Consider the following 25,534-nt stretch of genomic DNA (forward strand, 5'->3'; position numbering starts at 1 on the left):
CATTAATTATGATGTTATTCACTGAGGCATAAATACTAGTTAAGCATATATACCATAGGAAAGGTACGTAGCATTAGGTAAACTACAACATAAGCCTTAGGAGTTAAAGAAACTTGAATGACAAACAAAAAAACATCTCCATTTATAATCAAACGTAACTTTTCCAAATTCGTAGGAAATTCAGCACCTGACACCAATGCTTGAGCATTCCAGCATACTGTCATCTAAAATCTAGGACAGACATATATATATATATATATATATATATATATATATATATATATATATATATATATATATATATATATATATATATATATATATATATATATGTGTGTGTATGTGTATATGTATATGTGTATGTGTATATGTGTATGTGTATGTGTATATATGTATGTATGTATGTATGTATGTATGTATGTGTATATATATATATATATATATATATATATATATATATATATATATATATATATATATATGACAGTGATATTCATAAGGGAGAGAACTTACCTTAGAAATAGTTCTCTATTACGACTTATCTCCTAGAATTCGAGAACTATGTTTTTTTCTAAGATTTTTTGGCTGACATTTGTTAAATCAAATGCTTTAAAAAAACCTATCTGTGTATTTTATTAATTATTAACCTGGTGGCCTTTTTTTAACTCTATCATTCTGAGTGTTGTATATTTGTTAAATGAGATTTTTTTTCCTGACCATCAGAATTACTTAATGGATGTTGCTTGCATCTGGACATCTTCCTGTATTTTCTTCATTGTATCAGCAATCAAGTTGCAAGCTTTCTTGTGCTTTTGCCAGTGCTGCACTTGACACTCTCTAAAGATGAGTAAAAGATTAAAATATAGCAATTATGAGGATGATAACTATAGTAACAACATTCCAAATTTTTCCTTATGACTGTTAATATCTGCATGGAGGTCAAAGCATATACTTCATTTATTCATAAAAACGATTTCATAAATGGTATAGCTGGGATTTGGATCTTAAGCCTATATAGAAGATATATCTATAACTAAATAGGATATAACACACACACGCATGATAAAATATGAATTATTCCTTTGTTATAAGAAGTAAATGGTTCAAACACAAAATATTACAACTATGATTGTCAATTATTTCAGTCTTCTGTCCCTCAAGTATATTATTTTACCATGTTGTTGAAAAAGGTGATCGAGACAATATTATGAAGTATATAGTATATAGAAGTGTTTTAAACTCTTGAAAGGAAGCATTTAAATAATAAAATATTCTGAAAAATAGAGCTATGCACGTATTCAAATGAATACTTTGCAAACGTATTAGAAGAAGGTTATTTTGTTGGCACCAAGTATCAAAATAGTATTAAAGCTCATTCTCCTGAGAGGCAGATATAGCTGCTCCTCCATTGTTTGCCCATGTGTGCATGGACAATTGGAATTGCATTGGAATTGCCATTTAAGTAAAGTAGTTGTGTATGGTAATAAGCACAAACATTTTGAAGCAGCTGCATGAACCTTTCCAATTTTTTTGAGGAAGGGTGCTCATTCAAATGCTTTGCACAATCTTATTCTGAACTGGAGAATCCCAACTGAAATTAATGAGAAATAATTTGCTAAAGCAGAACTTTATTTGACATCTACGTTTTTGTGAAATTTAATCAAACACTATCAAAACAAAACAGCTTGCTTACTATTGCAAGCTAATACCCACAAGACTATCTACTCATCTAGATAAGTGATGAAGGAGCAGATTGCAATATTGCTAGTTGCTCCAATTCCTTTAAAGCAGACATAAATGGAAGTAAAATATATATATACTTGAATATACATGATCACTTCTGAGGAACATTCAAGACCCTCAGATGTCATTGTTCAGTTAATGTCGTACTGTCAGATGATAACCAAAGAGAGAAAATAAATTTGGTAATATAGTAAAATAAATCTCAATCATGTTACCTACAGAGGCAGCATTGAAACTGGTATGCTTTTCTCTATTGGAAGCTCAATAGTAACATGAGTAAACACTTAAACTGTCTTATAGAACCAGAAAGGATAACCCAATTCTAGATAATCTCTACTCTTAGGAGAGTCCACGTTCTACTGAAGAGAAAATGTTCCAAATATCCTAATTATTAGTGATAATATTAATTATGAAACATACTATGGAGAAAGTGTAAGTCTGAGTTCTACTTTTTTCACAAACAAAGCCAATGTAATAAAATATGGTTTTATTTTAACTGGGTACATAAGAATTAGATGCAATTTATTAAAATGTTAATGCATGAAAACATTTCTACGCATATACATACATGCATGTTTGTTACTAAAACTGAAGTTATGTGGTATTTACAGTAAATGAACCATGAAAGTAAGAGTCTGTTAAATGGAAAATAACATTTCAACCTTATAGTGTTTATAATATTTTTAATATTGGTATTATTTTTGTTTCTGCATATCTATGTTACCATAAGATTAGTGGAGGATTTAGGATAACAGGAAAACTAGTTGTATTAAACTTACCGTTTGCAATACCATTCGTTCCTACAACGGGAACAGCGTTTTGAGGCCTCAGAACCACACATTGCACACTTGGGTTTATTTGGAATTAGGGCTTCCATTACATCCAGGTTATATGTCTTTGCCCATCTAATTTAAGAAAGAAAGTAGCGTTCATAAAACCCAACAACTGCAACAATTATCCAATGGTATCTACAATAGAAATGGAACTCTCACATTAATTTGATATTTAGTAAAACATTATTAAAATGAATTGATACCAATGAAATTGACTTCAGTGTCCTTTGAAGACAAAGATTTTTTAATACCACATTAAGCAAATAATTTTTAAATTTGATTGAATTAGGAAAATGATTTTTTTTATTTTTCAAATTGTGGACTATCAGGTTAGTTCTATGTATCTTGATAATTGTAACAATTACAATCTTTGACAGAGGAAGAAGCTGAATATGAATGAGTCTTACCTATAAGCCTCGTTTTTCAGCTCATCTTCTGAAGGACTAAACATATTATTTACTTGGTGCTTGGCAATTGCTTGCCATTTTTCAGAGTTTTTTCTGACTACTTGATCCCAGATTTCAGGAACCTATTAGGACAATAAAAAAACCGGAAGGCTTATTTCTTTCAAATACTATATTGAAAATATTTTGAAATTCTTATGTTCATCATAGCACTAAGATAAGAGATGATAAACATTAAGTTGAAGAAAAAATACAATACTATACTAGAGATTTTATCTTGGGGAAAATTTATCCTAAAGAAAACAAAGAAGGGACAAAATTAGATTAAATAGGAATCCCATTTTTATAGACTAGTATTAATATATGGGGAACCTCTTTTTAAAATCCCATTTGTAAAAAAAAAAAGAAACTGCAGTGTAGTTTGAATTAAAGTCCTATCATTCATGTTTAATAAGGTCTACAATTAGAAACCTAGCCTGTTTGAGGAATAACTAATATTTGCTTCATTAAAACTAACCAATAGGAACTTAACAAGAAAAAGTTTCACCATATACTTTCAATAAAGATAAAAAAACCCATACATTTTATATCATGAAACTAGGAAAATCATGAGAACTAAAAGTTTTCCTCTGGTTTCATAGATTTTATTGTAGTGGCTGCAATCTTAATGAAAATAACATCGGTATACATCTTTTATTGATGAGAGAATAAAATACATATTTGCAAGTAAAATGATTACTATATCTATATCTTTTCCATTGCAATCCCAAATAAGTAATGCAGTATTTTAGTATGTCGTAAAGGTATTCAGAATACAGAGATACATAGATGGTATTCTCTGGGATTGTGGAACATAAGAATAGGACAAAAATAGTAGGGATGCACATTACCTGCTCCAGTATGAGGTCCTTCTTGGGTGGAGTAGGATCTGTTACAGCCAGATGGCTCAGGAATTTCTGCATCTCCAAAAGATTGGGAAATTGGTCAACAAGAACATCGGTCAGGAAGGCACGAAGCTAAACAGAGACAAGATAAAACTAAAATATATTGTAAAGCATTTTAAATGAGACATGCATATTTTATATTGCAAAATTGGATTGTAAAAATATTATGGGAATTAAGCAATCTCTCCTGTGCCAGACTCATTTCCCTGCCTTAAATCTCCATTTCATTTTTTTCTGTTTTTAGCAAAAAAAACCTATAAAGAGTTTTCAATCACTAATAAATGTATCTCTTGTCTTCTCCCTAATAAAAAGACCATTTTGCCATTTTTGCAAATTATGTCACTTCGATAAATTATATGTGTATATTAATCATACAAGAACTAGACTAACAATATTGATATCAACAATGGGGCCTCTAAGAAATCATGCACTCCAAAATGCATTTTTCCACCATTCTGACAATGTCCTCTTTTATTTATTACATTTTAAATCTCATTTACTTTTTTGTACAATTTAAAGACAGCTTGATTCTACAAAACTTTGGGCAGCTAACAGCTTTAAAAGCAAGAAAGCAATATTAATAAGAACATAGATAATAGGTGACTGACAGAATGAGATAGACATTTCAAAAACAGATATTTGTTAAGACTTCAATAAAATTAAACTTATTTTTAAAGCAACTAATAAAATAGATGTCGGTACATGGCAGTGGATCTGGATACTTGAGAGACCGCCTTCTGCCAATTACCTCCCTACGACCTATAAGATCCCATAGACTAGGCCTCCTCCGTATTCCATCGGCCAGCCAGTGTCGGCTGGCAACTACAAGGAGGAGGGCCTTCTCAGCAGTAGCCCCGACCCTTTGGAACGAGCTCCCCGTGGAGATTCGTACCCTCTCCACCGTCCGAGCCTTCCGCATAGCCTTGAAGAACTGGCTCGCCCGTCAGGCCTGGGGATAAGAATCGCTACCCCGCCCGAATGATGAATGTATGTTGTTTACTATTTTATTATATGTTGTTGTCTTAATGTTGTATTCCCCCCTCCCTGGTTTTCTGTGAGCCGCCCTGAGTCCCCTCAGGGAAAAGGGCGGCCTACAAATGCTAATAAACCTAAACCTAAACCTAAACCTAGAACAGTCATATTGTGCTTTAAGAGCAGAAATGAAATAAAAACTATATTATACTTTAAAAATCTTATATTCCATTTTATACTTATTTTCTATTTCTGTAGCATACTAAAACAAAATTATGGTACCTAGGGACTTCAAGTTAAAAAGCTTTTAACATTCTATTTCACAGTTAAAATTTGTTAATAATTATCTAAGAATGAATTACAATTTGACCTATTTATTAAGACTTTCATCTCTATATTTATTCTAATTTATTTATGTTGTTCATTATATGTATGTATATCTGGGTGTGTGTGTATCTTTCCCCATACAATAGTGACAAGGGTTATCATCTGCTGCAATATTAAACAATCCCCTTCCTGTTCCCTGCTATATTGTTTAAAAATAGAATACAATATTAGGTCTAAACATGCTAAGGAAAACATGAAGTACAGATAAAAGGTCTGCCAGCTTTGCGATCCTGTACCTTGAGGAGCTGGCCTTTGTTAAAGTTATTGAATTCGTACTTGCGCTGGCATTCTGGGCTAAGGAGTAGGTTATAAAGAGAGAGCCACACTTGCCCATCCAATTTAGTCATTTTCATGCGGTCTTCAGGGGCAACTTCATACCATGAACCGTTCTCAAATTTCTTCAACTTTCCTTTGGAAAAATATAAGAGAAAATACTTTTGGTATTGAATATTGTTTTATACATACAAAACATTGGTTTGTAATTGCATTGTTTAGTAACTGTTCAAACTTATGAGAATAATGAACAAATACTTTTATGACTGAACTTCAAATTTACAACAGTTATAGCATGTCCATGATCAAGTGATCGGATTCGTACGCAGCATAAATTTACGAAGGTCATAATATCCCACATTCACATTATGGCAATTTGGGCACTTTGCAACCAATGTACATTTATGACAATCAAATCATCTATGTTCATGTGACTGTCATTTGCAACTTTCATAGCCAGCTTCCTACAAGCAAAATCAATAGAAAAACCAGCAGTAAGCTGCCAATTGCGGTCACACGATGTCATTCTTAATGACCACGTCTGATTCTTTTAATAACTGCAGCAGAATTGAGGTCATAAGTCAGCTAGTCACATGATGTGTCACATAATGAAAGTGTCAATTAGCTAGAGTTGTTAGTCACAATTGCAGTCATTAAATGAGGACTACCTATAACTATATCATTTCTTGAAAAGTGAAGAAGATACTATAAATATGCCCTCAGAGTTTTATGCAAGTCCATATGTGCAAAGATTCTTTTGCCAGAGCTGCACTGCTTGCCGACTGCACCTGCTTCTAGGTGCAATGTAAGGTGTTAGTTATTACCTTTAAAGCTCTACATGGCTAGGGGACAGATTATTTGATGGACCACCTCTCCTCAATAATATCTCCTAGAGCAGGAAGGCAGAGCATGTTACAAGCTCCAACACTCAAGCAAACACATCTAATGGGACCTAGGAAAAGGGTTTTCTCTTTGATGGCTTCCTCCCTTTGGAACATCATTCCCAGACATAAGATTTTCCGCAAAGCCTTTGAGACAGGGGTTTGTCAGTGAGCTTGGGGATCCCATTTGGAGCTGGGTAGTATATTTCAATTGCATAAAATATTAAAAACTGCATTGGTCTGAATATGTTGAAAATGAATTTCAGCACAAGGCACATGATGGAGAGTTAGAATCTGCATAATAATGAGATTTTCCCAGTAATCTTTTTTTTTGCCTAGTGTCCTCCAGATGTGCTTGGCCTACAATTCTTAGAATTCCCAATCGGTGAGTCAAAACATATCTAGAAGATATAAATTGGAAAAAGGCTTCTCCACTAAAATGAAATTAAGTTTTCAGATATAATAATACATTGATTTCTTGATGAAACTTTAGAAACCATAAACTTTCATTAAGTTATCATTGGCAATTGTACCTATGTAGGTTGCTGTTGGTTTTTTTGGATGGATGTTTTCTTCAAGTCTACCTAACAACCCAGAAATTCAGGTAGTCCTCCATCTGCATACAATAATAAACAGGGCTGACCCTGCTTAACTTCTGAGGTCAGCCACATTTGGGTAGGTGCTATTTTCATCTGCTGAGACTTTTGAACCTTAAGAGTTCAATTAAAATCAGTGCCTTTCACAAATTTTATTTTATTTTAAGATGCCCTTGATATCTCTCTTGGATATATACCTTTCTCAAACAAAAGGAGTTCTCTGCTTGTAACATCAGACTAATGAATCAACTTGTAGCAAATCCTTAACTTACAACTGTTTCTTTAAGAACAATTCAAAGTAGTGATGGCCTTGGAAAAAGTGACTTACGACCTGTCCTCGGAGATATGACCATTGTACCACTCCTGCAGTCACCTGACTGTAATTCAGGTGCTTGGCTACCAGCTCTAATTTATGATAGTTGCAGTGTCTTGTAGTCAGGTGATCATGAATTATCAGCTTCCCAGATGATTTCTAACAAGCAGATAATTGGGGAATCTGGATTTGCATAAAGACTGCAGTGATTTGCTTAACGGCTGTGTAATAATGATTTTAAAACTGGGTCTAGTCACATGATGACAACTGCACTGCTTAGATTTTCTGAAATGAACATGAAATGAAATGATGCATAAATTATATCAACTAAAGTTCAGAAAGTAATGAAAATAATAGATGTTGGGCAAAGCCTTCCAAAAATGATCGGAAATGATAGGGCAACGTATTTTTTTGAAAGAAGTCTTTTGGGGAAATGCATGTTATATCAAAAGCCTGCCTTTTTGAATAATTAAAGTATCCATGTCTTTTTTCAGACTCATGCAACTCCTATCTGTTTATATTTGTGTGTTATACAAACATCTGTGTACAGCGATAGCCGGGAACAGTTTTCAAAGAAGACATCTAACCCATAAAAAGACATGGCTGCTTTAAAGATTTGAAAAGATGCTTTGTTTGTGTTTCCACATGTTCCAAAACTTCTGCTTTGAATGAGAGGCACAGTTTTAAAAAATAACGCACTAAAGGCATTTGTTATACATACTAAAATATCAAATGTGCTGATAGAAACATGGACAAATGGCGCTAAAATGTCTTGGGGTTGGGAAGAATTTCCTAATCCTAATTTATCTCAAAATCTATAAACTATACTATATTCAGCAACAACTAAGAATTATTAGCCATGATAATCTTTTAGCCACTGGAAAAAGAAGTATCAACCAGAAAAACTCAGATTTTTAAAAAATCCATTCTTTTCTAATAAAAATAAGAACATAGAAATAAATGTTCACTATATTACTTTGGCACACACTGAGAAAATATCTAAGACATGATACAGACCTCCTTCAAGATTGGTCCATGGACAGTGCTCTAACAGCTGCACCAGAAGGCATGGAAAATTGTGGGTATTCAACATTCTTGTCACAGCACTTACTGGCAAACTGACAAAGTATATGAGAGAAAAAGGATATAGTGAACATGTGTACATTATGCAATGAAGCTATTTCCATTCTTTCTCAGGTTTGACAATGTCTTTATTAATGTGCAATAATGTGATAAAATTATAATCCCAATTACATTCATGTTACGATGCCTCCATGTTTCAACAATTAAAAGAATTCACATGACTAAATATAAAGCTACATTTTTATACTGAAAAATCACAGAAATATTACTTTCAACATTGTAGATTATATACAAGGTTTACTACTGCTACCGATAGGTAATTGACCCCTGAAATATCATCTTTACTTTGATAAGAATACCATTAAAACTTTCAAATTTGCTTTTATACCAATGTAAAGGTAAGCATATTCAGATTTTTGTCACATTAAACAATAACAAACAAGGCAGAAAGTATGTCCCAATTTTGGAAATGTTAAATGTCTAATATTTATTTTTAGGAGTTTCAAAACTGTAGGATAATTTGGTTGACCATAGCATGTACTTTGTTCTACAAACGGAAGTATATAGTTACATCCTAATTCTGTAACATTTTGATCAATATGAGAACCACTGCCAAAACAAAATCATTATCAAATCATGACCACCAGACCAGACACAGAGAGCAGTTCCCTTTAATGCAACTTTTAATAAAATAAAATATAAGAAATAAAACACAATAACACCATGCTATGGAAATCAAATTATTTTGCTTTAGTAACAATCCCATCACCCACAAGAGGAACTGTGTGAGAACATGATTCAGATGATCACAAATGCACTGCAGAAAACACCAGAGAAAGGAAGGAGACTGCCTACATAACATCCTTCAACGAAATAAAACTTTAGTAAAATGTGTCTGGCCTCTCAAACCACTATAGCACAACCAACACAAGGTATGAAACCAGCAGCAGATTATTACAACCCCATAGCATCTCTGTAGCATGTAAATCAACCAAAGCCCTGACGACGTTACCTAGGTTGGGTAATGAAACATCTTCAAGAAAATGAGGAAGTTCAGAGAGCATCAAGGACTTCTCATTACAACCCTGAACTACAAATATTCTTCTTTATTGGCAACTAAAGCCCCTCAAAACAACTTAAACCAAAACACCCAAGTCTAAGCACAAAAACTGGAATTATCTACATCATCTACATCCCCTACCTTTTTGGCTCGATGGTCTGGCGGTGGTGGTGGCAGCAGTGGCGGGGGAAGGGAATGGTTTTGTGCGTGCAGCCTAAATCTGTGCATGCATAAATAAAGCTTCATGCATCACTTGTGAGGTTCCCAATAGGCCACAGAATGGTACTGGTCTGTGGCTGGGAGTTGTGGATTCCTGATCCTCAGCATATAGTTTAAGGATTGTAATAGCCAATATGTATAACAGTCAGGCAGAAGACTAGCAGAGCGTGTCCATGAATGTCAACTAGCAGTCAGAAGACATTATGAAAACTTCTTAATCTCATATGGACAGACTCAACAACAATTTCAGCTGAGAAACTGTAAGCATCCTGGAACAAGCCAAACCCCAAAACACTAGGGAATTCCTAGAAGCTTGGCATTCAGATGAATCAGCTATCAATAAGTACATACAAATAAACCATATTTGATTGCCAAATATATTTTTTATTCATTTTCACATTCAATTTTTTACAGTCACTTATATACTGGATATTTGCTATAAATAAAATAAAATAAAATAAAAAAGAAATAAAATAAAATAAAAAAGAAAACACAACTCATCATCATTCAGCATAAAACAAAACCCCACCTGACACTTCCATCCTCCATACACCCCATCTTCCCCCTCCAACTTTCCTTTCCTCCCTCTAACACTCCCCTTTCCTACTTCCCTTTCCCCTCAAACCTTCCTTTCTCCCCTTCCTCACCCTAGCATTCCCCTTACACCCTCCTTACATTCCCCTCTTACTCCCTCCTTGCTCCTCCCTCTTCTTTCCCTCTACCTCTCCCCTTGGTGTATTCCTTTATTCAACTCTTATTTATTAATATTGAGCTATGAAGATAGAAAATAGGAAACAAAATATGATAAAAAAAAACCAAGGAAAAAAATATAAAGAAAGAAAAAAAAGAAGAGACAACCATATACAAGTGCATTCTTCTTATTGAAACTGTATTACCACCCACCCACCCACCCCCAGTAGGTCCCCCTCCCTAGTCCCCCCCGACTTCCCAGGGCCCACACCTGGCACTGCCCTCTGTCAAACCCCTTCTGAAGTATCTTGTGATCCTATGGATTAAAAATAAAAGTAATATGAGAAAAAACTAAATAAAAAGAAATTACAAATTATAAAAAGGAAAAGAAAAGAAAAAAAAAGAAAAAAAACCCCTTTGTATTAAGCTCAGCCCCCCATCTTTATTAATGTTTAAACAGTATAAATCATTCTATATGTATTTTATTCTCGTCTCTTGCTTCTTTGTTATTTACCCCATCTTCCTGTAGACTCTCCAATTCATCTTCCTTAACCTTATATTCAAATAAAAATTTATGCAGATTTATGCAGAGATCAGTTTACGATCTAGCTCAAAGTAATCTCACCAAACTTTCCCTTCTAGTAGGATTTAAGCAGTGTGGATCATTCCACATATTCAAATAGTAATTTACACAAGAATCAGTTTGCATTCTGTCTCAAAATAATCTCACCAAGCTTTCCCTTCTAATAGAGTTTAAACAATGTAGATCATTCCGCGTGAATTTTACCCGCGTCCCTTGCTTCTCTGATATTTACCACTACTTCCTGTAGTCACTCCAAATAATCTTTCTTAACCTTATTTTCGGATAATAATTTACACAAGAGTCAGTTTGCCTTTTAACTCGAAATAATCTGATCAGGCTTTCACTACCTCTCCACCTACCCCGCGTTACACAGCTCCCTTCCTCCCAAACCAAAGTTCAGTGAAGTTACCATCTTCACTCTCTTCACTTTAAAGTCCTGGACAATTTAAATTAAAATTCAAACATATAAGTCCCGTGAAATATGTGTTCAGCATCCGCTCCACGCAGTTCAGTCCCAATATCACACCACCAGTATCCAATTCCGCTTTTTCTACCGGAGAGAGACCGCAAACCCCCATTCAATCCACAACTTTGACAAATATTTTGAAATGTCTAATAGGAAAACATCGTAGTCTAGAGACTGAATGTCTTGCAAATTGTTGGATCTAAACAGGATTACCGTATCTTAAACCAGACAAATATTTTGAAGACATAGCTAAATCCTCGATCTCCGCTCTTCTGCTTCTCCGGAAGGGGGAGAGCTACACCCTCCGTCTTGCAACCATGTGGTCTGCTGCTTGCCTTCTCCTTCGCCTTGTCTTTCCTCTTTTCCGAGTGAGTCAGGAAGTCCCGCCTTCAAAGTCTTATAGTAGAAATCTCGAGCTTCTGAAACAGAATTGAGACGAAATCTTTGATTCTCAAATGTGACCGTGATGCCAGCTGGCGCTTCCCATTTATACTGTATCTGGTGGTTTCTAAGCTCTTCAGTTAGGAAAGTATAGTCTCTTCTTGCTTTTAACATCTGGGATGGTATTTCTTTGAAAACAATCAAATCCTGCCCATCAACTCGCAACCTATTATTGTAAAACTTTTGTATGATCGCATTTCTGGATTCTTTTGTGGAGAAATATATGATTATGTCCCTCGGGAGCTGTCGCTGTTCTGCTACCAACGAATTCTGGCAATAGATTTTTCGAATCTGCCAATCAAAATTAAATCCCGGGCTTCCCACCGCATGGCTGAAGGCCTCAACAAAAGTCTGTTTCAAATTCTCTCGCTCCTTTTCGAGCAATCCTCTGACTCTTATTGCAAATGCCTTCCTGTTAAAATTTATCATAACGAGCTGTTCTTGAGTATCTCTAATTTTTTGTTGTAGTGTTTGGATGTTAGTATTCAAATTAGAGTTAGCCTCCTCCAAGCTTTCCAATTTATTCTCCATTTCAGCGGTGTAATCTGTCAGAGCAGACATGGCTTCAAACGTATCCGCCTTCATTTGGGCAATCTTAATCTCTAAATTATCATATAACTCCAATACAAATTCTTTAATTTCCTGTTTAAAGTCATTAAGCATTTGAGAAAGAAATTCCTGTGTTAAGAAATCTCCAGTAGAGGGCGTAGGAGACAAGGGCAGCGATTTTGTAGCAGATTCTTTAAGCACATTCGTAGAAAGACGCTTCGGCTTTGACCTGGGAGCCATTATAAGTAAAAGATAAAGATAAACAAATAAACAGCGTTCTCGCTCCCCTCAATTTCCAAAAAAAAAAAAATTGTTTATAGATTTTGGGTAGTTAATGAGGAATAGTCTCCAGGAAGGTAGAGCCGGCTAAGTACATCCCCTATCAGTCACCAACGGAGAAAAATCGCCATTTTGTAACACGTTTGAACAAAGAAGCCTCTAGGACAAACGAGGCTGGTGTTTAAGATAGTAATAAAAGTAAAACCTCTCAGGGGTGGGACCCGCTCGTATTAATTATAAATAACTTCCAACAACTTTGCTTTGTCCTGAGGGGGGAGTCTCCTGTCTGGAGCTGCAAAAAAGGCAGCTGAGAAGAACTGGCTGGAGATAAGAGCTCAGCTAACGCTGGATCTAATCTCCGTCCACAGCCAAAAAAAAGGAAGAAGGCTGTGAACTACGAATAGACCCTAGCCACTGAGCTTCTCCCTGCCCCTTTCTTGCCAAAAAGGGGTGATATCTTTGATCTTATTTAGATATACAGACCAGATCTCTGAGAGGAGCTCCGTTGAGCCCCTTTCGGCGACAGGCTCCGCCCCCGGAAGAGTCACAAATAAACCATATTTATATACCATTCAAAGGACATAACAAAAAGTTAAAATAGAAAAAAAGACCAGGACACATCCCTTCCAGCAGCCAACACGCAGATAAGCATGGATTAACTCCAGACAAACAAATAACCTACCAAGGAGAAAACCATACCTCCACCAACATTGGCAGGACAAACTACTGTATGAAAGTAGGGAATAAACCCCACACTCACTAACAGTGATGATGTTAGCTTGTAATGTAAAAAAAGCTCCATAAGCAAACAATGAAGCTCAGAGAGTTCCAAGGACTCAATAGTTTAGCCTCGTCTCTCTTCTATTGAAAAGATTATCTTTCCCAACTGCCTTATTTCTTTTATGGAAAGTTAACATACCTCTCTATCCCATCAGTAATGAAACGGAACACTGAAAGAGCTCTCAGTGAGATCTCAAACTCCATCATTTCAGCTTGCTTCTTTAGTTCCTGAAAAGAATAAAAGATCCTTAATACAATCCTTCTAGATAGGAAAATCTGAGGTTCCTAAAATTTTAAGAAATGGCTGGACATTTGGAGGGCAGCCATGGCAGTGGCCTCTGAATTCTGAAAAGGTTTTCCTAGAAAAACTCTTTTAATGTCAATACTGTTTTTCCATATCAATTTGCCCCCAAAATCTAAATACCCAGGAGGTTGCATGGTAATAGGCTGACTGTTCTTTTCATGAGAGTTGACGCAGTGGCGCAGTGGTTAAATGCAGCACTGCAGGCTACTGCTACTGCTAGATCAGCAGGTCAGCGGTTCAAATCTCACCGGCTCAGGGTTGACTCAGCCTTCCATCCTTCCGAGGTGGGTAAAATGAGGACCCAGATTGTTGGGGGCAATATGCTGACTCTCTGTAAACCGCTTAGAGAGGCCTGAAAGGCCTATGAAGCGGTATATAAGTCCACTGCTATTGCTATTGCTATAAAAATATATGGTCTGATTTTGAGTTTAGATGGCCCCAAGCACGTTCTTAGTTGTGAAAAAATATGTGTTGCTAAAAGTTTAAGAACCATGCAGTCTGGAGTGTGATGATCCTCAACTGAGTTGCTAAAAGCCCTAAGTCCAAGATAACTTCATAAGAAAAATGTAAAGTGCTGATTAAATTGTATGAGGAAACAAATATTATTGCTGTTGATTGGCTATTTGTGGTAAACAAATACACAATATTACAATCGAGAAAAAATGAGAAAATAAATATAATAAATGGAATAGTGACATTAAATAATGTCTTTATTTGGGATGTGATCCAAACATAAGATAATATTTCTCTAGGAGAGTAATCTATCTTGGGAGGGAAGATCAAAGCCAGAAAAATGCCAAGCAGAAGGAATATAATTGTGAGAAAAGCTAACAAACTGTATAAACAATTGGATGTAAATACAATGGATATATTAGGAAATTGGACACTAGAAAGTTTGAGGCCAGCCAATTTCAATTGGTGGAAGATAAGATACAGATACTGTTAAATTGACGGAAGAGAGCTGTGTTACTCTCTCTTAAGAACACTAATTGATTGTGACATTTCTGTGTATTCACAAGTGACCACAGAATGAAGAAACTTGATTTAAACTTTATTTCATGGCTACCCAACAATTTGCAACTGTGTCCAATTATATCTTATATTTTCCCTTTACCTAGAGTGCTGCTTAGGAGTAAGAGATAATATCCTTTGCTCACCTGCATTGATGAAAGACTGGCAAGAACCTCAGGTTGAAACTTTTGTTCAAATGGAATCTTCCCATTGGCACTTTGAGCTGCTAACAGAGTTAGTTTCCTATGGGTATAATCTATTAAATCCAGAATGGTATCCTCTGCTGATTCACAGATTTCCTATACAAAGAAGACAAGCTATAATTTATGGAAACATCTTCCAAAATGAAGGCAAATGTCAAGATCAATTAAATTGTTTTAATTTCATCTCAGCTGGTAGATTAGTCTACTCATTGGCTATCTGGAAAAATGTTTCTCAGTTAAGCAATCTGTCAATTATAATGTTGTATCTTATGACTTGATACAATAAATTCCTTCTCCATCTAAACTAGCTTCCCACATGATAGGCATGCAAAATTTTGTATTCCCAAAAGCAAGCAAAATACCTTATCTGGTTTTGTATTGCTAAGGACTGAATTATGGATTCACCCATAGTAAAGAAAAATGGAATTGCATTAATACAGAAAGTTTACATACAGCAATTATTTGAGAAAGATTTGCAGGGGTGACCACAATGGTACAGAAAACAGCAAGAAATTTGGCCGGAGATGCATCAAGTTTGAATCTTGTCCCTTACTTCTAGATTATCATAGGATTTAGATAATTCAACAAAAAGGAGAGAAGTCGATTACTTGGAAGTATTAACATTATCTGAAAGTTTTAACCTTTTTCTCACAGATGAGCTGAACTTTCTCCACCCATTCTTGAGTCAATGTGAAATGAATATTGCTGTCCCCATTACCAATCCCTGCCTCTTCTCTAAGCCATTGGAGGCATCTAATTTCCCTTGAAGTAACAGATATATTTTATACATGTTAGGGCTGCCTTTGCTATATCAGAACAATGGAAGAAATACTATTTTAATAGCAATATAGTTAAATGTACCTTATGCCAGTCTCATTCTTGTGCTGCAGATGGGATGAAGGCAATGCCAGAAAAAATAATGGCAGGGTTATGTTTATGCCATGGTTAGGTGCAAATGAACAAAGCTGTTGAGTTTGAAATATGGTTTCCAAACAAATAAATGCTACAGGAAGTAAGCACCCGAGAGGAATTACCTTGCACATTAAATCAGTTCAGATCAGGGGATTCCAAAGGAGGGAAGTATATACTCATTTTTTCCCTTGTTGTTTAGGAAGCACCAGATTAAAAATATGAAAGGTATAATTGGTTCTCCTATTTATTAGGATTATTTAGAGTCAATTTGGATCTCCAGAATGAAATATGAAATATTGTATGAATTTGTCCAGTCCAACATCTCAAGATACAAATAGGTATTTAAAAGTTATTCTATTTGAAAAGAAAGTACTAGTAGATAGACCTATTACTATTTAAATAAGATGGCATGCAAGGTATATACATAACTAAGGCAATAGAAGAAAATAGGTTTATACCAGTAACTGTCTTCTAGATTGAAGTTCTAATTCTTACTGCACTAAGAATTTAGTCAGATAATTGTGTTTCTTCTAGAATGGTCTAAATTATGAACTGAATTTTTTATTTCAAACTTTTATTTACATTGTGAAACATGCCTACCTTGTGAAAAAATACTGTCTCCAAGAAATTAATAATTGCAGCTTCATGTCGCAGCTGAATAAGAGACAGCAGAGATAAATCAGAAATTAATACAAATATTACCATTCTCAGAAAACAAGGTAATATGGAATTAGAAATTAAAAATATTGCATTTGTGTAGCCTCTTGCGATAAAAGGAAGCATAGAACTAAAAACAGCAAAAGAATTAGACAACCTAACAAACTGTAGCTAAACACAATGTGAGTAGTTACTGCTTCTTCCTCTTCTTTGTCAGTGTGAGGAAGAATTCAGAACTGTTCCCTTGTTCTAAGCTTGTGCTATTCAAACAGACTGCACTGAACATTTTCTACTTTGTATAAAACAAGCCAATATGTAGTATATATTGAAATCCAAAGTGTAAAATGATTTTCTATTATCTGAAGAGGTGCTCTCCTTCAATTTCTCACAGCTTTTGTTTTGACAACATTATATTTTATATACATTTACTGAAAATTATCTGCAACATAATGTAGAACTGTTTGTTTGTAAGGTTCACATTCTTCTTTGTTTGAGAAACTCAACAGGAGTTATATTGCACTCCTTCATCTAATTTTTCACAGTAAAAATTCTATGATAAGTTGAGAAAAAAAAGACAGGCAGAAAGACACATAAACTTCCACAGCTAAGACTGCTCTACACCTTGACCCACACTAGCTCTTACAAAAAGTAAGATATACATTATTACTTTAACAAATAAATATGTGAAGCATCATTTGGCAAGTAGATCTTACAGGAAGCTTTGAAATGTTCTAATAGCAAGTATTATACAAAAGCTGATTCAAAACATTTTTCATACATACCACTAAATACAAGGGAAAGGTGCTTTTTGGTTTGAAATCCTCCAGTTTGCATAGTATAGGGAAGATTTTTTGCTTCCAAATGGCCACAGTAATTAATTCTTCAATGAGAGTTGGGATCTATAAAGAATGGATAACTTAAGTATACTGTTTGCAAGGTTGAAATCAGAAACATATCAGACTTGGGAAAGTTCTGTCTGATGCCTGAATTCATAGAGACGAATTAAATCCAAGCAGAAGGCTTTCTTATTTTACTTTTGTTTCTGTACTCAGAAAGACAAGAAATATTATTTGTAACAATAATGGGAACATATTTTGCTTTGTAAAGATACATATCTGTATCTCACTCATGCTCTCATTCTATGCATGTCCTTAGTAGGTTTGCTTAGTCAAGATGTTTTCTCCAGTAGGGTTATAGTATATATATGCAATCAAAACCATTTATTCCAGAGGAGTTATTTCCTCATAATTTAACCAAAGGCAACTGGACAGTTTTTCCTTGAAGATATTTCACTTCTCATCAGTTCAGAACTGAGGAAGCTTCTTGGATGACAAGCAGAGCATCTTCAAAGAAAAACAAAGTCCCAGTTGTCTTTTGAAAAAGCACCTTTGGGGAGGAGGAGCCAACGTTGCAACGTTACATTGTGCGGATTCGACTGTCTGAATCCGCCGATGACACTTTTGCCCCTGGACGGTCCGGCAGGACCTAAACCATCCCGAAGAGACGGTGATTGGGAAGACAAGACCTCGCTGGTCGCAGGGACATCGCAAAGTCCCTGATCGACCCAAGGGAAGCGCTTCCAACCGGCGGCAAACAGGCAGCCCCCCCCCTCGGCTGCCATAGTTGGAGACGGCACCAGGAAGAGAGAAATGAAAGTGTTTCCATCTGGTGAGGTTTCTTTTCTTTTCTTTTAGAAGATTGCCCTAAGAAACTCTTTTCTTAAGCTAAATTAGTCCCTTAAGCAAGAACTGTATTTAATCCCTATTGGACTGCCTTAAAAAGTTCTTCGCTCTTGCCTGTAACAATCTTTTGTGGATTGAGTGATTGCAACATTTCCGCTTTTTCTGTTTGAGGTGAAGGGATCTTTTTTTCTCTATTTCCCTTTACTACTTTAACTTTTTTGGCTTAAATTAAAACTCTTTTTACTTTAATAATTTTCTTCTTCTACTTGTTACAATATTATATTAAAGATACTTAAGGAAAAAGGTTTTAAAATAGTCGAATCTGACACTTGGAAGCCCAAGTCTGAAGCTTTTTTTCCTTTGCTGTTGTAACAATGTTTTCTTTGTTCACTCTTATCTGACTACACTGACTATGCAACAGAAGAGTTTGGAACTTCTCTTTAAAACCTGATAAAGACCCAAGGTCACAAATAGTGGTGTGTGGAAAATATTTTGGCAAGAATTGGAAAAGGAAAGAAAAACTTTAGAACCTTTCTTCTTTGAAAACCATAAAAGAACATTTGTTCAAGATTTAAAATAAAAATAGATATATTCTTCAAAATCTGTGACAGGCTAGAGTGGCAGATAGTACCAAATTCTTCTTGCTTTTCCTTTATATTTTTCCTTACTCTAAAAAATGGAGCAATACTTTGATGAAGAAAACTTGATAATTCAAAACATTTTGGCTGGACTTCAAAACATCTCAGAAGGACTTGAGAGATTTGACAAGAAATGGGACAGACTATGGGGCATCACAAAAAAAGATGATGAAGTTGCAGCCCCAGAAATTAAAGATGCAAATGAAAATACAGAAAACAAAGATAAGAACTCAGATGAACTTATAAATGGAGTAAATGTGAGTGAAGGTGGAAAGAAGGGAAGCTGGAAAAATGACTTTGATAACTTGGTGCTCCACCCTAAACTCCAAGATGTAGGAGAAAAAGAAAGAGCGAAAAAGATGGAGTTAATAAGACAAATCTATTCCGAAACAAACCTGACAACCAAAGTTAAACTTACATTAATTAATTAACTCAAGGGCAACAAAATCACATGAGAGATCGTTTAAGCTTCGAAGTGCAGAGAGAAGTCTTAAACCCTGGAAAAGTTCTGGACAGAGAATTGACACAACAACTGGCGAGAGATGAAAGACCATTTTGTTACTGGAAAGATACTGGTTAATAATGCCAATTGATGGAAAATTAATTTTTGATGATTATTAAGTAGAGATTTTAGTACCTTATAGACTGTTTTAGATTACCACTGAATGCTTATCCATTAACATAAATTTACTATGATATTAATAGAGAAATAGTAAGCCTAGTTAGGATAAATAACCAGGCCATAGAAATGCTAATGTACATTCTGGGTGACTGTCAAGTAGAAATGTTAATATATCTTAGATTGTCTTAGATGGCTAATGTTTATTTTCTTAGCACATAATTTGGGATTGAGGGAAAAGTCCTATAAATCTTATTAATAAATCATTGTTTAAAGACGGTTATAAAGTTATAATATTGTGTGGGCCTGGAGAGGAGAGGTGAGATAATCAGTAAATAACCTTTAGTTAACTACAATAATAACAATGAAATGTTAATGGACAATATTTAATGATACATACAAGTGTGTTATGGGGGGCGGGGAATGCTTAGATATCTTACTTAACTGAATTAATTTTAGAATATGTTATAAAGGTGCAATGGTATTGGAGATCTATTGAAATTGCAAATGAACGCCAGTAGGTGGTTGTGTCTTCTAATATAAATGATTCTAGATAAAAACATGTTTAAACAACGGTAACCAAATGAGAATTATGGTACAGGGATAGTAAAATACATAACTTTTCTTTCTTGACTTAAAATGTACAACATGATTTGAATGAAGTATATGTAAGGATTGTGGAAGAAACGCATGGAATATATTTGTAACCAATCGATATGCTTTCAACAAGATGTAACAAAAGATGATTTTTTTTGTTTTTGTTTAACTAAAACAATAAAGAAATTTCTCAAAAAAAAAAGAAAAAAAAGAAAAAAAAGAAAAAGCACCTTTGGGACGACCATGTCCTGGATGACTGAGAATCTCCATAGACAAACAAAGCATATTGTTTCTATCCTGCCAATTAATTTGTATAATTAGAGCAAAGGTATCCTTCTGAGGTTGGTAAAATGAGGACCCAGCTTGTTTAGGGGCAATATGCCGACACTGTAAACCATTTAGAGAGGGCTGTAAAACACTGTGAAGCGGTATATAAGTCTAAGTGCTATTGCTGTATATGTTTATATGATTACAATAAGATTAAGTTGATCCAGAAAGTAATTGTATAAAACTATGCATTTCTAAATATACATAAATACATAAATAATAAAAGAAATTTTGATCAAAATCAAGCTCATATTTATTCAGGTTAATGTAGCCTTTGTCATAATATAATGATTTTCTTGTGACTAAGTGGCTAAATTCATTTATACCTTGCCATTATTCACCAGAAACTCAATAAGGATCTGCTCCTGGCCAGCAGAAGCACTCAGTATGGCTTGCATGTTCAGCTTTTCAATTATTTCTTGCTGCCGTAGCCACCTAGGAATTAGTAAAAGCAGTTAGCATTCGTGTCTATGGCTGGTATTCCAATACTTCCCTACAACCATTACTGCAACCACAGTTTTACATAAAATCTGGAGGGGTTTTTTCCTGCCAATGTTTTTTTAAATCACCTATATGTTCTAGTATAATCCAATTTTGAGAAAAATCTCAAAGATAATTCATTGGCTTGCTAAAGTCAGAGACTGTATTTTACTACCCTGTTTTCCTGAAAATAAGACCTCCCCAGATAATAAGCCCAATAGGGTTTTTGAGTGCATGCGCTAAAATAAGCCCCCCCCCAAAATAAGCCCTCTCAAAAATCTTGCAACACAGCAGCAGCCATGAGGTGACACACCCACCCCCTCCTGCACCTCAAAAATAATAAGACTTCCCCAAAAGTAAGGCCAAGTGCTTATTTCCGGGGTAAAAAGAAAATAAGACCCTGTCTTATTTTCAGGGAAACACGGTAGTGGAAAATCTAACATAATTTGCTCTTCATTCACTTTGGAGGGTATTTTTCCACTAATAAACACACAATCCTTGTTTTAGAATCATTCAATGATATCTCCCTGCTAATGGAATGGGCACTGGTAATGGAATTGGTCTATTGCCTTCTCTACTCTGTAAATCCTTTTGCTCTAAACCTCTTTTTAAAGCTGATTTGGGAAATAATTATTGCAGGAGAAGATTAAGAAAGAAAGATCTCAGATCAAATGCAAATCTGCTCATGTGATTGAAACACACTTTTTAGATAAGTGCAAACAAAATTATGAATAAGCAACAGCGAATGTAATAATGGGAAAGTAGAAGTTTTAAAGATGTTTCAATGAATCATCCTGTTGATTGAGATACATTATTGTTTATAATCTGGTGTAATCTATATGATGTTAATTTTTTATGCTTCTTTGCATGATATACTCTTTGAATGATTTCTCCCCAATTCTGACCTTGACTCAAATAGTTTGCTTATCCAAAATCAAATCTTGTGTTTCTTTTTTTAAAATCTTCCAGTTGTAAGCCACTGCTAGTTTTTATCTTTATCCACTTTCCTCTGTATATTTTGTAGAAATTGACCATGTAATGCTTTTTGTTGCCAGCATTCTGTTCCAGTTTTTATTACATTATTTTGATATCTTCTTTTTGTTTCCTGTACTTTTAATGTCTAATTTTTTAACCTGCATCAATGCTTGTTCTCCACTGTCTTTTTCATAATCAATCAATCCATGCTTTTCTTCTTCCGCAGTTGTTCACTTGAAATAAACCTCTGCCTCCATTTCTGTGAGGCAGGTATAATTATCAATATTGCTAAGGGAAGTAGTGCATAGTGAATAATCATCAGTTTTCTTGTTTTATCAGTCCAGGCTATCCAGTTTAGCTTGTGTCCAGTAAATAATTCAAGAAATATATCAAATCACAGGGATGGCCCAGCTATTGATGGCTTTTGATGGTATTTCTTACCATTTTCTTTTTCATTAGAATATAAACAATGACATCTCTTTCATTGTCCACTCCTATTTCCACCTGCAGCAATGGAACTGATATAAAAGTGAGTTTGTCCCAACGTTTTGATCTTCCCTTTAGAATAGTAATTCATATGATCAAAGTATTACAGAAAAAGCTTTCATTAAAATTATTTTATATTTCTGCATTTCAGTTCTCTATTATATGTTTTGAAACTTTCTTTGCTGTTTTTTTCATGTCCCTTCATGTTTTTTAAGTTCCTCAATACTTCTACTGTCTTTCATTCTTTTATTTTTCTCTTTCATGGCTGCCATGTGCTTTGGAACCTTGTTTAAACTAAGTTAATGGCCTTTAAGGCTTTGTCCACATGAGTAGAGTTCACTTTTTGAGTAAAGTAAGAATTATATGTGAGGGGGAGATCAGGATTTTAGAGATGCTTAGGTGGGGCCTGGCCAAAAAAAGGTTGGGAACCATTGTTTTAGATGGAAGGGCAGTTCCTACCCAAAATGTCTTTCCAGTCTTCCTCCCATCTTCCCCCTTTCAAGGCTCCTAATGCTTGTTCTTTCCTTTATCCCATACGCTCCTCAAATACACGGGAAAACACGACTCGGGGTCTTTTGAAAATAACAACTGCTTGCCATTAGGTAGAAACCTAACACGTGATTATTATTATTTTTTGTTGCAAGGATAGCTCTTCCATTTCTGTAAACGAATAAGCCGCGGGGGGGGGGGAGCTGCTCCAGATGAAAGGAAAGCCCGTAGGCTGACATTCAACCCTTGAGGCAAAGCCGAAACCTCCCGTCGCGAGTTTCTCCCTGCGGAACCCTCTGTCTCCCCTTTGCACCACCCTCCCTCTCCCCTCCTCCTCCTTCCCCGTACTCATGGCTCCCGATATCCCGCAGCTGGAAACTCCTGAGCGACTCCACCGAGATTTCGGCTTCGCTCGGCAGCAAAACCTCCGGCAACAGATCCTCCATGGTGCCGGCCGACTACCTCAATCCCGGACGCCGTTGCCGTGGTGACGAGCGCGCGCTGCTCAAGTGCTGCTCCCTCTAGCGGCGCCCCCACCCCCAACAGCATGGCGGCTTTTTCCTGCCGGCTGGGCGTGGGGACTTAACGAGTGCGACCACCAGGGATTTCATTGGCTGGGTTTCCTCAACTTGCTAGCTCTTTAGTTCATAACACAAACATCTGGGAGGTTACTTGGAAATCAGTCACTGGACCAGTTATTACCTTACTTCGGTTTGCAAAACACAAAAAGCCCCTCGCAAATTAGGCTCGTCCCCTAACGATTTCATGGGACACACCTGTCTCTGTTTTTGGGCTTCCCTGCTTAGCCTAGGCTGGTGTTTCTCAAACTTGGCAACGACAAGATATGTGGACTTCAACTTTCAGAATTCCCGAGGCTGTATGAAAGAGCCCAGGACAGTCTAGTGGTCCCCTTCCACGCCCAGATTTATTCAGGATTGGCTTTGTTTTAGCTCAGTGGTTAAGACGCTGAGCTCGTCCATCAGAAAGATCGGCAGTTTGGTGGTTCGAATCTGTAGTGCCACATAACCGAGTGAGCTCCCGTTACTTGTCCCAGCTTCTGCCAACCTAGCAGTTTGAAAGCACATAAAAATGCAAATAGGGATCACCTTTGGTGGGAAGGCAAGTGTTCCATGTGCCTTCACTTTAATCATGCTGGCCACATGACCACAGAGACATCTTTGGACTCTTCGGCTTTGAAATGGAGATGAGCACTGCCCCCTAGTTTTGGGAATGACTAGTACATATGTGGGAGGGGAAACCTTTAATCTTTAACAAGTCTTGCACAACAGCAGTAAACCACAGACAACTCAATCACATTCTAGCCTGGCACATGATATCAATATGACCAGAGTGCTGACAGCTCACTGGTCATAAACAAGGAGGAGCACTAATCTTGATCTGGAATCTCAGCAAATAGAAATATTGGCTGGATTTAAGGAGAGCATATGCAAATCCCTCCATGAAATAACTTTGATCTTCTGGAGCTGTTTACTTGGTACCTCACGTGCCTTACAGAATTGTTGTGAACAACAACAAAATGCAGCAAGAGGGAGACACTTAAACCATAAATATGAATATAGCTGCAGTCAGGACAAAATAGAAATATGTCAGGTTTCATCTAAACTAGGAGTTATATAACTTTTTAAAAATCAGAACACTCCCTTTGGTAGCCTAAGGTTTTTATCTTCTTGAAATGGTAATATATTAAAAACTTCTTTTATGTGCTCAACAGCTATTTACCCCCAAAACATAAATAATCAGTTTTATCAAGCTGGCAGATGAAAAAAAGCATGAAAAGATCAACTAGTTAGACTCAAATCTCTTTTCCCTCTCAAGGATTATGGAGCACCTCTCTAAAATAAAAATAACAGATTCAGAAAATATACTTTTAAAACAATAATTTCCATCAGCTAAGATACACTTAGACAGCAGATCTATGTGGCCACTAAGAGTTGAAATTGATGACACGTAATCAATCAGATTAATTTAATAAAATGCAGCAGTAATAGAATGTAAAGTTTGTAAAACTGTTATAGGACTTTAGATCAGCTAAGATGGATATATTTGCCAAATATATAAACTTGCTACTATATTCACAAATACCATAGCACACATGGACATTAACATATTTTAAAGTAATGAGAAATTAGCATACTGCAAAGGACATTTGCTCAAGTAACACTTTTATTTCCAGCAATGCCTCAGTATCCTTTATGTATGTTTATGTATGTGTATGTATGTATACAGAGCATTCTTAGAAAATGAAAATTACAGGGGAGATAGTCCAGTGCTGTATGTGGAAATGACCCGCCCACATAAAAAAGACAGCTAAGTAAATGTGATAAGGTGTTTCTGGGAAGTCTTGCGAGAGAAATGTCCTCAGTATGGTTTCAAATTAATACAGGTAGTCCTGGCTTATCATTCATTCAGTAGCCATTTGAAGTTGCATCGAAGATTGCAACTGGTTCCCAAAGTTGTGGCCACTGCATCACCCCCCCCCCCCAGTTGACATGATTTAAGATTTGGGTGCTTGGCAACCAATGCACATTTACAACTACCGGTATTGCAAAGTCCTGCGGTCATGTGACTGCTATTTACGATTTTCACAGCCAGTTCAAAGTCAATGGGGAAGCCAGCAGGAAATCACACTTAGTCATG

General features: G+C 35.8%; 1 protein-coding gene across 1 annotated transcript; it reads right to left on the reverse strand.

Annotated features, from left to right (window-relative positions):
- Window positions 1-469: 469 nt before the first annotated feature.
- Window positions 470-24,014, reverse strand: ZMYND10 (zinc finger MYND-type containing 10). Its single transcript, XM_032208737.1, has 12 exons — window positions 23,983-24,014; window positions 20,773-20,881; window positions 17,366-17,482; window positions 16,527-16,580; window positions 14,958-15,110; window positions 13,636-13,724; window positions 8,364-8,464; window positions 5,520-5,692; window positions 3,871-3,996; window positions 2,984-3,105; window positions 2,523-2,648; window positions 470-837 (listed from the first exon to the last, which is right to left on the reverse strand). The coding sequence occupies exons 1-12, from the start codon at window positions 24,006-24,008 to the stop codon at window positions 726-728; spliced, it is 1,308 nt and encodes a 435-aa protein (XP_032064628.1). The 5' UTR covers window positions 24,009-24,014; the 3' UTR covers window positions 470-725.
- Between the last annotated feature and the right edge of the window lie 1,520 nt (window positions 24,015-25,534).

Source organism: Thamnophis elegans, chromosome 2 (assembly GCF_009769535.1).
Source record: "Thamnophis elegans isolate rThaEle1 chromosome 2, rThaEle1.pri, whole genome shotgun sequence".
Lineage (NCBI taxonomy): Eukaryota > Metazoa > Chordata > Lepidosauria > Squamata > Colubridae > Thamnophis > Thamnophis elegans.